Consider the following 12,216-nt stretch of genomic DNA (forward strand, 5'->3'; position numbering starts at 1 on the left):
TATCGCAGCAAATCCGCGCTCAGGCTCCCCACCTTTGGCACGTATGCTTAAACCCTACTCGAACGAGCCACAAACTCACTCTCTCGTCTTCCTCTGCGAACGGGACCGGAAGCCTGGACTGAGCGAAGGCATCTACAGAATCGCCAGAAACGGCCGATGTCTTCTTATCTCTTCTCGATCATGAATCGTCTCCGCAGAACTCTCCCGTGGAGCGGTTTCTCTCCCACCAGATCTTACGCGTCCAAGCGAAGCGGTCAGAACACTCTCTACGCCAAAGTCAGTCCACTTGGGAATCCGAGCATTAGCCTCGTTCCTGAGCTCGATAAATGGGCGGATAAGGGGAAGAAAGTTGGCATGGCGGAGCTTAATCGGATCATTCGGGATCTACGAATGCGCCGTCGGTATAAGCAGGCGTTAGAGGTGCATTTTTTTCCTTCATTGTGAAGTTGAATTTTTTCTCACTCTCTTTTTAGTCTCTGCGATGTTTGGTGATATGCTTCTACTATAATCGAATCTGCTTCTGTTTGGCTATTCCACTTGGTCGTGGGTGATGTTGAATGAACCACTGGTTTGGAGGGGAGGTTGTTAGATTTGTTGGTTTTTCTGTATTGGATTCAACGATTAACTGAAATGATGACAATGCAGCTTATCTTTCTTAAATTTGCGCACTGCAACCGCTCCTTATCTTAGTTGATAAGTGCTTTGACTGTGGCAGGAACACAAGTCCTGAAGAGCAGTTTTCTGGCTATTCGGTATATAACTCGAAAAATTAACTCGGCTTATGGTAGTCACAGAATGGAACGAGGTGCTCCTTTTTTTCTTTTCAAAATTTTGTGCGGTTGATACTTTTGGAGAATGACTGGGAATGACAGTAATTCGTGTTACAGGCTGATTAAAGTGTCAGAGTAGCCGAGTTAATTGAGACCTAAAAGCAACCTTTGGAGAGTCAAGCTAATACTGAATTCCCTTCTTATTGTGCAAATTGTAAACCTTTTATGTCTATTGGGCTTCGTGAAACTAATAATGAATTTGGCTATAGAGTATGTTATGTGGAAAAAAAACCTCTGTGCTTGTATTTGATCTTTACATTTCAGATGTAATGTTAAATGTGGCTTGCTCTTTGGACGCAGGTCTCTGAGTGGATGGGTGTCAAGTGCAGTCTAAGATCGAGTGATCTTGCTGTACAATTGGATCTGATTGGTCGAGTCCGTGGATTGGAGTCTGCGGAAACCTACTTCAATAATTTGAACGAAAATGACCTAAATGAGAAGACTTACGGAGCTTTGTTGAACTGTTATGTAAGAGAAAAATTAACCGAAAGATCTATTTCTCATATGCAGAAAATGAAAGAGTTGGGCTTTGCCTCATTGGCTTTACCCTATAATAACCTCATGTGCCTCTACACTAATACAGGTCTGTATGAGAAGATCCCCGAATTGCTGGCTGAGATGAAGGAAAACGAGGTTGTGCCTGACAATTTCAGCTACAGAATTTGTATTAATTCTTATGGTGAAAGATCTGATTTTGAAGGAATGGAGAAAGTTTTAGAAGAAATGGAGGGTCAAGCACACATCATAATGGATTGGAACACTTATGCTACTGTGGCAAATGGTTACATAAAAGCTGGTGTGACCGACAAGGCCGTTTCAGCCCTGAAGAAATTAGAAGAGAAGCTGGAAGGAGAATCCAAGGCAGAAGGTTATAACTTTTTGATTACACTGTATGGCTCTCTTGGAAACAAATCGGAGGTGGACAGGCTATGGAAGTGTAGAAAAGCATGTAAGAGAGTGGTCAACAGGGATTACATTTCAATGTTAAGTGCTTTGGTAAAACTTAATGGGTTTGAAGAAGCAGAATCTTTGTTGAAAGAGTGGGAGACTTGTGCACACAATTTTGACTTCCGAGTGCCCAATGTACTTCTCATTGGGTATTGTGAAAAGGGCATGCCAGAGAAGGCTGAGGCCATGCTTGAAGAGATCACGAAGAAAGGAAAAGTTCCAAAACCTAATAGTTTCAGGGTTTTGGCTACTGCATTTGAAGAGCAGGGTAACATGGGAAAGGCGTTTGAGTATATGAAAAAGGCGGTATCATCATACCCAGGAAATGAAGGCTGGAGGCCTAAGCGTACTGTGATTAAGAAAATATTGGGATGGCTAGGAGAGGAAGGGAAGGTTGAAGAGGTGGAGGGTTTTGTTGCGTTGCTTTCTGCTGTAAGCCCAATGGACAGAGACATGTATCATACCCTGATCAAAGCAAATATTAGAGAGGGGAAAGATTATAAAGAGATTTTGAAGAGCATGGAGGCTGATAATATAAAACCTGACGAAGAGACTATAAAGATACTTGGATCAAGCCATGAGTAATTGCCTACTGCTTGTGATTTATATGGATGAGCTCTGCAGTGGGTACACACCCAGCATAGTTGGTTCACTAAACCTTACTGACCTGTGATAGTTTTTGCTCTATGGCCTTGATATTGGGTATCTCGATAGTTGATCTTGGTCATTGTAACTAATATACTGGGGATTCTATTCATTGTTCAGGTTGAAAGCTTGCATTCTGATGGCAATGGGAAGTTGTTGATGATTTATTGGTAATAGTGGGATTGGAGGTAATTATCAATCTGATTCAATTTGATTTTGCTGTGAATCATTCTCTATTGTGTGATTTGAAGGTTAAGGAAATTGGTCCATTTGATGATGCTGTTTAAAAATAAGAGCAAAACATGATCTGTTAATTTATTATTTGTTTGGTGCCGCTACTAAGCCTGACAATAAGTCCAGAATTAACTGATTCTTACCCTTTTGGCAGAGTTGTATATTCTCTTTGTCCCAAATGGCTCTGAATTTGAATCTTTAATCCATTGAAAGTTTATCCAAATAATTTACAACATCAGGGTTCTGACTCAAATCCGACTCAGTTCCAAATGACTTTGCGTATTGGATTAATGTAACTTCAAAAGTTCATATTCGTGTTAAAGCCTTATATTTTAAATATATTATTTGAATAAAAAAAATATAAAAATTGATCGACAGAGATAACCGTTTCGTTTCACACCAAATGGTTTTTCGTATTAGATAAACCGTAACTTCAAATCGGACGATTGAGATAACCATTTCGTATGTTCCACAACGAATAATTTTTTGTATTGGATTAATGTAACTTCAAAAGTTCATATTTGTGTTAAAGTCTTATATTTTAAATATAATATTTGAATAAAATAAATATAAAAATTGATATACAAAGATAACTGTTTTGTTGCGCACCAAATGGTTTTTCGTATTGAATCCGCCATTACTTCTTTACAAGTTCATGTTTGTGTTAAAGTCTTATATTTTAAATGTATTATTTGAATAAAATAAATATAAAAAACGAATTCAATCCAAATCCAGATCAGGACGATATCTTGGTGGTCTGAATCCGAATCCGAATTCTGGCCTGATTCTAACCCTTCCGACTAGCAATTGACCCTAATCGGATCTGCGATGATTTGTATCTTATCCGGGCTTGGATCCGATTAGATTGGGCACTGGAAATCTCTTCGAGAACCCGCCAAAAACACACTAGAAAGGCTCATCAAGTTTCCGTTGCCACCACCACTGAGCAGCAGCAACTCTCACAGCTCTCTCTCTCTCTCTCTCTTTCTCCTGCCGTTCTTCCCACCTCTGTCCACACCGAGCGGAAAATGGAGAAAGATGGAAACGGAGCTCCACCAGACAAAGGCGGAAAGTGTGAACAGCTGACGGGAAAACATCGAAGCCGTAAACCGAAGCGCAGCAAGGACGAAGCGGCGGGCGAATCTTCTCGTTCGGAAAGTAAAGAAGAGAAGATGAGAAGCAAGAAAAGGAAGTCGAGACACTCGTCTCGGAAGCGTAGAGCTGATGAAGATGACGATCTTGGTTCAAGTTCGACGGATTATTCTTCTGATTCTCGGTCGGAATCGTCGCGATCTGGATCTGATCGGTCGGAGTCGTTGGCGGAGGAGAGTGAGGATGAGGGAAGGAGGAAGCGGAAGGAGAAGAAGAGGAGGGAGAAGGAGTATGAGAAGGAGAAGAGGAGGAAGAGGAGAGAGAAGGAAAGAAGGGAGGAGAATAAGAGAAGGAAGGAGAAGGAGAAGAGGAAGAAGGAGAAGAAAAAGGAGAAAGAGAAAGCGAAGATGGGAGCGGTTACGAATTTGTGGGGAAAGTACGGGATTATTCGCGAAACGGATATGTGGTGAGGGTTTCTATATCATTTTCGGTATTTAATAGGAAAATTTCGACATTGTGCGTTGCATGCAGTCGGTGTGAATCGCTATTGAGGAGTTTTAGTTTTTAATTTGTCGAGATTCTTAACATTTTTTTTTTATTTTTTTTAATACAAGCATTATGTTCTTTCTTGGATGGAACCTTGAAATATGTCCCCTCCCTGCTCTGTTTTTGCTGGTATTTACAGTTGCCATCAACGTAGAACATTGATATTTATTTTACTGAATCGTCCTTTAGGATAAGGCATGTGGAGAAGTATTCATGTAGCGTACGCCATCACAGTAGTAAAAGGCCTTGATGATAATAAAATAGCAATATTATGTATTTAGATGTTCATTGAATCTAGAGTTCATAATACTCAGATTATGTTGAAGCTTAAGTTTGCTTATTATCTGAGTCATGATCATATAACCAACTCTAATCCATCTTAAGAACACTCCCCATATGCTTATATAATTCATGTCTGGTGTAAATTTGCTCTTTCACTCTTTCAGTTTACTAGCTGATGGATGTCGTCATTGCTTCTTTCTAGAATCTATTATGCCTTTTTGAAAAACGAAAGAGAAAAAAGAACTTCGCCAATGCCCTGTAGTATTATTGTCCAAACTATGGAGTCCAAATGTTTGCTGATGGCTTCAAAACTTCAGAAATTTTGGTGTATTTAATATGTGCAAATTGCTATGAGATTTTTTTCTGCTTTTCATGTATTATCTTCATCTTCATGTCATTCACAACATCAGTCTAATTTTATTAGAGTATTTCTGGTTCAATACTGATCATTATGGATTGATTAATTTATTCAGTGACAAATTGGATTTCTTCGATAAATTGCTTTTATTTTAGTGTTTTACACTAAATGCTTGAAACCTCTCTTAGTTTTTACTTTTTCACCTTCAGTTGTACTGGTCATCAAATTCTTGCCAAGTAGAAAAGTGTTATAGTAGCTTGAAGCCATCAAAATGTTCTTTGGTTCCCTCCCTTGCTCAACAGTATTTACTTCCCTACCTTTTTTGCAGGAACAAAAGACCTGAGTTCACTGCATGGTTAGCTGAAGTAAAGAAGGTGTACATTTATTGAGAATGTCAACCTTTTTATTGCAATGAATAGTGCTTTAATTTCTGGTTTAATGTCTCAGAAATGGATGTGAACAACATCTCTGTCAGACTATTTAGCTAGACTATTTGCTTTTGTTGGCATACTTACATGGTGGTTCATTTTTTTGTTGTATGATATTGGGTGCTTTATGTTTCTATGTTGTCTTTACAAATTTGAGCATGAAGTGTGAAAACTTTAGTATGGAAGGGAGCTGTCTAAGTCAGATTTTACTGGTTTTTTTAGGTTGCTTACTACAAGATTATTAGTGAAGCTAAGCATAATAAAGAAAGACTCAATGTAGCATTTCATGCTCAAACCTCTTCTTATGGTGGTTGCTTTCTAGACAGTATACTAGCGAATATTAGCTAAGCTATGCAAACTAAAGAAGGTCAGAATGTGGCATTTCATACTTTTAAGTCTAGTTTGGGAATGGTTGTTTGTAGAGAGAATATTAGCCAATCTAAGCAAAATATAGAAAGACTAATGCAACATTTCATACGTTTATATCTGGTTTTTAAATGGTTGCTTTGTAGAGAAAATATTGGCCAAGCTAAGCAAAATATAGTAAGATATGTGGAATATCATACTTTTTAATCTGGTTTTGGTACTGGTTTATGCTTGCCTTCATTAAACTAAATTTCTCTTTTTCTATGTTCAGCTGCTAAGAACTCTTGTTTTTGTTTCAATCAAGTACACATAACTATCAGAGTTCAAATATAGTCTGTTTTTATGTAGATGGTACTAATATCAAAACCACATGATTTTGCTGCCTTATGAGTACTTGATGTCTCACTACAGGTCAACTTGGAAAGTCTCCAAAACTGGGAAGAGAAGCAAATGTTCAAAGAGTAAGAACTCTTCCAAATTATACACATATAAGTATGAGTGAGATAGACTAATTTTTCCTCTCTCGTTTTTTGCATTTGGTAATTTCGAACAGTTCTTCCTAATGCAAATATGTATCATTCTTTCAGGTTCATGGAGGATCATAATACAGCTACTTTCCCTTCAAAAAAGTAAGATTACCTTTTTCCAGAATTCAATGAGCTGATATGATAGTATTAGGGCTGAAAACTTCATCGAGAAACATCATGTCATATTGTCTCATGAGCTTGTTAGTTACTGTATCCATGCAGGATCCTAGTATGTTACTTGTAATAGTTTTTATTCTAAAGCATTCTTAATCCCCACACACACAAAAAAAAAAAAGCATATTAAAGCAGACTAGTTCATTGTACCTCAAAACATATTCTATTTTTTCTTCAGCTTTTACTAGCTTCAATGTCTGATAATATCTATCTTGTTAGACACTTTGAAAATGACTGCACTTAACTACCCTGAAGCTTCCATTTGTAACATTACACAGTTCAATTGTCCATCAGATAATAAACTTGTTCCCATACTGTCTTACTTGTAGGGGTGGCAATGGGCCGGGTTTGTGTCAGATCTGGCTCAGTTCAATTTAAACGATAAACCCGACCCAACCTTTTAATAAATGGGAGTAAAGTGCAAATCTGTGCCCTAATTTGAGACGGGTCAACTAACATGATGACCCGAAACCATCCTGTTTATTACGGGATGACCTTTTGGGTTCGGGTTAAATATTTAAAAATAAAACTACATAAAATAAGACAAAATGTATGTATTATTTAAACTACTGAGTATAAATTTATTTGTAAATAATTTTAATTCTTTTTAAAAATAAAGACAAAGTACTTGGTCTAGTTTAAATATTTCGAACAGGACCATTTTTGTTATATTTTTACTCTTTTGATCAATTAAACCTGGACTCATCAAGTCCTACTACCAAACCAGAACCCAACCCGTTTATTAATCAGGTTAGATAAACAGACCCATACACAACTCATTTATAACTCGGGTGAGGTTTGGGTCAAATAAAAGGGTTGGGTTTGGTTCAGATTACTGGGTCAGGTTAAAATTTGGCGCTCCTATTTACATGCTCGTCCACTGAAGTCACACATCCCTGGTATTTGTTGAGCATTTGACAACTTTAATAGTCTTTCAGACTTCAAAATTTCATGTTTCTGAAAATCAATTATTTGCCTATCTTAAAAGGAAAGAAGTATTTAACATTTGCTAGTACTGGAATTAGTGTAGGACTGCCCATCCTTTTGGAAAATGTGGCAGTTGAAGAGAAAATGGAAATTTCTTTTCCTTAAGAATGATAAAAAAAAAAAAAAAATCTGGTAACTGGTTTGTTGTGTTTTCTGATGTCTTGATGATGGAAATGCTAGTGAACTTTTAAAGCTGGTTTGTGGTGATTCAGGCCTGTAACTGTGCCCTAATGTCCAAATCTTCTCTCATAGACCAGTCATTCTTATTGTAACAGGTTAATGAATTAATCGGTACATATACTAAAATATGGTAGAAAGACATTCATTATGAAGAATGGAATATGAAACCATATACTGGTATGAATATACTCTGCAGGAAACTGAGAGATGCTTGTGAATTTACTTTGGATTCTTTTTCATCTAAAGTTCGCAAGGAGAGGCAAATGACTGTTTAATTGAGATACTTATACAAAAGTGAGAGTAACTGACATAGCTACTCGATGAAAAGTAAGAATGGTCTCACTGTTATAAAAAATAGAAAAGTGGAGGATGAAATTATTTATTTATTTGTGCTTCCAGATACTATGGCTTAGATGCTTATCATCGGCGTAAGATGGAGAAGGCGTTGAAAAAGGGTTTGAAGCATGTTTCAAAGACAGAGCGTACTGTGTTCAATGATGAAGAACTACGTCGGTATGTTGTGTGTTTCTTGTTACTGATTTTTCAGTCCATATTTATCTGTGTGAGGTATTAAATCTTTAGTCTGATAAGATGATCTTAGCGTTATTTCTATGACTGCTCTTTTCAATGTACTCAAGCCCTTATCAGATTTTCATTTCCTTCATAGCTATTTTTGTGAAAACGATGTTGAAACTATATTTGGTTAGACCAAGATTATTAACGTATGGGGTTTGAAATTTCATTATCTATTGAGAATCTCTGAATCTTAGATTAGACAGAGGACTAATGGTCATCATATGCTGTTAACTATGTGAAGCTTTACCCAAGGCCTCTAGTGGTATTCTCATTACATCATGTGCGTCAGGTCCCGAGTTCGAATCGCGCCACGCACCTCTCAAAAAAAAAAACTATGTGAAGCTTCTTTTGTTAATTTGCCTTTGAGCATAACTGAGTTTCTTTGGGCTTGCAGTCAAGAGTTGCTGAGAGAACGTGAAAAGCAGAAGGAACAGCAGGTGGAAGCTTTAAAGCAATCTATGCAGAGTGGATTGGTGAGTCTATTTCACAAATCATCTTTTCATATCCTTGGCTTTTCAAAATTTTAATTACCTACTAATTTATGTATATGCTATATCTTCTATCTATTCATTGTTTTTAAGCATCAACAATCCATGTGATCCAGGTAAGTCCATATCAAGAATCCTTTTTCAGGCCTCTTATAATACTTAGTACATGAAAGACATTGAAGATCAATACAAAGTGCAAGGAAATAGTCATGCCAGTGTATAGCTGTTTAGATGCTAATCTCTCTCACTCAAATTCTCAGGCACAAGCCATGAAAGAGCAGGCTCAATTAAGGGAAGAAATGGCTTACCAGTATCGCATTGGAAATTTTGAGGTGAGCGTGATTACTTTTTTAACAGAGTGCCATTATTTGAAGTAATTTTTGCAGCAAACACCAGGTGATAATTCTGAAATAAAGCAATAATTTATGAAATAACCATACACAAGAGCAGTTCCCAACCTGTTAGTAGTATCTGCATGGATACTGTATATGAAATTGGAATGTTCGTTGCGTGCTGTTTATGAGTGGTTCTGTTTGTCATGGTTTGTTGCTCTTTGCATGTGCATCAATATGCCAAATGCATGTAGAGGTGAAAACGGGTAATAATCTAGTAACAGTCACTCCAATTATATTCGTTATTCCTATTAATCAACTAGGACTACATTTGTATGGTTACTGAAGTAACTGCATAAAATTATCCCTCTTGCTTATGTGTAATATTTTTTCTTCTATATACTCATGCTGTAGATCATGTGTCAAATTGGTTTCATGTACCTTGTACAGCAAATTCTATTGCTGAATCTTTAGCTAAGGAAGGGGTGAGTTTTCAATCTCTTATTGTAAGAGTTCCCTTTCTAATTTGTTTGTAGCTTTAATCTTTGGGGTTTATACACACAAACACAGGGTAAAATTGCCAACTTTAAATACTAGCCTAGGTTTTTACACATCTCAGAAGTTGTCTCCGTGATGTGCCTTTTAACTTGATCTTTGAGCTACAATACTTGTTGATTCGTGTTGAGAGAAACACCTAGGTGCTATCCTTGTTAATCTTTACTCTGACACTGACCTCAACTTAGCTCTATCAAGGCTTATAAAGATATTGAAAAACCATATCAGTCTTTAGAGGGCATTTAATTAAATGAAAGTTTTATGTAAAGTTGGGTCCAAAGCCTATCCCAAAATGACTAGCCAACTTAGGAAACCCCTTTCCCTACTATTAAACTCAAGACCTTTGTACTCACTAATCCATGTGGGATTATTCATTAACAATCCCCCTCACGTGTAAGCCCTCTTTTGTGGCTCTACAAGTGGATAATGTAGGTGTATGCCCTTTTTGTGGCTCTACAAGTGGATAGTTTTAGGTGTAGGCCCTCTTTTGTGGTTCTACAAGTGGATAGTTAAGGTGTAGGTCCTCTTTTGTGGCTCTACAAGTGGGTAGTTTAGGTGTAGACCCACATATGAGTACATGGTTTAATACCATGTCAAATTGGGTCAAAAGCCTATCCCAAAATGACTAGCCAACTTAGGAAACCCATTTCCTAACTAATAAACTTAAGATCTTTGTACTCATGAATCCATGTGGGACTATTCTTTAACAGAAGTTTCTAGTGATATCATCTCAACAAGCTAAAACCTACCAATGGCTGTAAGAGGAACTATAAGAGATGATGTTTGTCATTTGGAGCAAAAAAATAAAAAAATAAAATAAAAATAACCAAAGCTTTAGACAATATCAGATTAGAAGAAGGTGTGAAACTTAAAATGTTTTTCCTCGGTCACAATCCCACCTCTTCTCTCTCATGGGCAACCTCGCAACTGCCTCTAAATGCCTGGTTCTCTGTGTTTAGAGGGAGTAACTAGATTGTGTTAGTGGACTACTGAATGTGACGCATAGAGAAAGGAACAGACCACACAGGAATATAAAGGAAAGTGGTTTAATATATTCCTTGTTTAAAGAAAACCAACTTGAAGCATTTTAAACTCTACACGACAGCCAAATGAACCTATATGAACTAATGATTGAAAATATGCATTTTACTAATATGTCTACTTTCTCTTGCAGGCTGCTGCAGCAATTCAGAGGAGACTCGATCCTGATGCTGCCCAGTGAGAGAGACCAAGAAGCAGGTTCACTTTAGATATCTATGTCTGGCAGTCTTCATCAAATATTCAGAGAGACAAATGCATTCAAGTTTTTGCTGGTATACCCTTACCCTAAAGCAATTGACCTTTCCCTTCCTGAAAATACACTGGAATCTGTAACTCATGATATGCTTGTTTTGATCGGGTAGCCTTGATAACGCCTCTTTACATGGGTATTGTTCTTGTTTGAGGACCAGTTTTGCTTGTATATGGTATGGAGGTATTAGTTAGTTTGTTTTTTTGAATCCTTTGCCCTTCCAGAGGTGGGCACGGGGCAAGTTGAAAAGCCCAAACATACCGCACTAACCTAAACCCTAACTTAACCCTTTCGAACCTTGTCCTCATGTCCCTTTTCAAACCATGAACCACTCAATCTTTCCGTAATTTTAACAAAAAAGTTAAACCTCGCAAGGTAGGTATACAAAGTGAAGTCACAGTTCATGCAAGTTTTCTTCTCTTCACCCCATTCCCATCCCCACCCCACATGGTAAAGGAAAATCCCTGTACTCAGAAACTTCAAGCCATCAAAGCTGACACAATGCTCACTCCCACCACATTTGACTACAGTAATGGAGGTAGCTATCTTTCCTATTCATCCTTTTTAACCTACATATGCTTTCTGACTTATTGTAGGCTCAATAAATAAACAAATAATAATATTTTATGAAATATTTATTTTATACATATAATTACTTGTATATAACATATTTTTAAAAAAATATAATTTTTGTTTCCAATGGACAATGTATTGATATTTACTAATAACCCCCATCTATTTCCATTAGAAATACATCAATAGAAGCCAATACAAAGATACGACTTGTTAATCGATACTCCAAATACGCCTTATATTGGCCTATATCAGCAAGTACGGTCTGTATCAGCCTAGGCAACATTTGTTAGGTGAAGCCCAATATACGCTCGAACTCATTGACATGGGTGGACTATAGTAGATATGTATTTTGTATCAATTTTTGCCTATCTAATACATCTTTTATCGGCTAGCAGAGGCCGATACATAAGTGACTTGTCGGTGTACACCTAATATACATGCCTTATATTGGCCGTATGCTCTCCTATATCGGCTCGTATTGCCTATACATTCCATATGGGTCAGCGTAGACATATTGTAGATATGTATCAGGTATAAGTATGTATCAAAATTTAGCCTACTATACCTTATACGCCCATTGGTTCGATGTGGCCGTGCGGGTGGTGGCCAAGTGGCCTACACTGGAACTGTCGGCCAAAGCTTGGTCCACACCTGAACCATCGGGCCAAACGTTCTCTTCCACGAGCTCAAATATGATACAGTTGTTTACTAGCTTACGGTTTTTCAACAGAAAAAAAAACACGACCAGTCAGACATGGCGAACCTTCCTCAAATCCAAATCTCCATTAGAGCCGAATACGG

General features: G+C 37.4%; 2 protein-coding genes across 2 annotated transcripts; both read left to right on the top strand.

Annotated features, from left to right (window-relative positions):
- The first annotated feature begins 117 nt into the window (after positions 1-117).
- Positions 118-2,649, top strand: LOC137939142 (pentatricopeptide repeat-containing protein At4g21705, mitochondrial-like). The gene is made up of 2 exons (XM_068784346.1): positions 118-420; positions 1,131-2,649. The coding sequence occupies exons 1-2, from the start codon at positions 157-159 to the stop codon at positions 2,361-2,363; spliced, it is 1,497 nt and encodes a 498-aa protein (XP_068640447.1). The 5' UTR covers positions 118-156; the 3' UTR covers positions 2,364-2,649.
- Positions 2,650-3,598: 949 nt separating this feature from the next.
- Positions 3,599-10,998, top strand: LOC137938945 (uncharacterized). Its single transcript, XM_068784069.1, has 8 exons — positions 3,599-4,215; positions 5,264-5,309; positions 6,141-6,190; positions 6,317-6,358; positions 7,997-8,110; positions 8,568-8,646; positions 8,922-8,993; positions 10,723-10,998. The coding sequence occupies exons 1-8, from the start codon at positions 3,686-3,688 to the stop codon at positions 10,768-10,770; spliced, it is 981 nt and encodes a 326-aa protein (XP_068640170.1). The 5' UTR covers positions 3,599-3,685; the 3' UTR covers positions 10,771-10,998.
- Positions 10,999-12,216: the final 1,218 nt, after the last annotated feature.

This window comes from Aristolochia californica, unplaced genomic scaffold, assembly GCF_029961685.1.
Source record: "Aristolochia californica isolate CCGP_79_NKW_82.1479 unplaced genomic scaffold, dmAriCali1.0.hap1 SCAF_8, whole genome shotgun sequence".
NCBI lineage: Eukaryota > Viridiplantae > Streptophyta > Magnoliopsida > Piperales > Aristolochiaceae > Aristolochia > Aristolochia californica.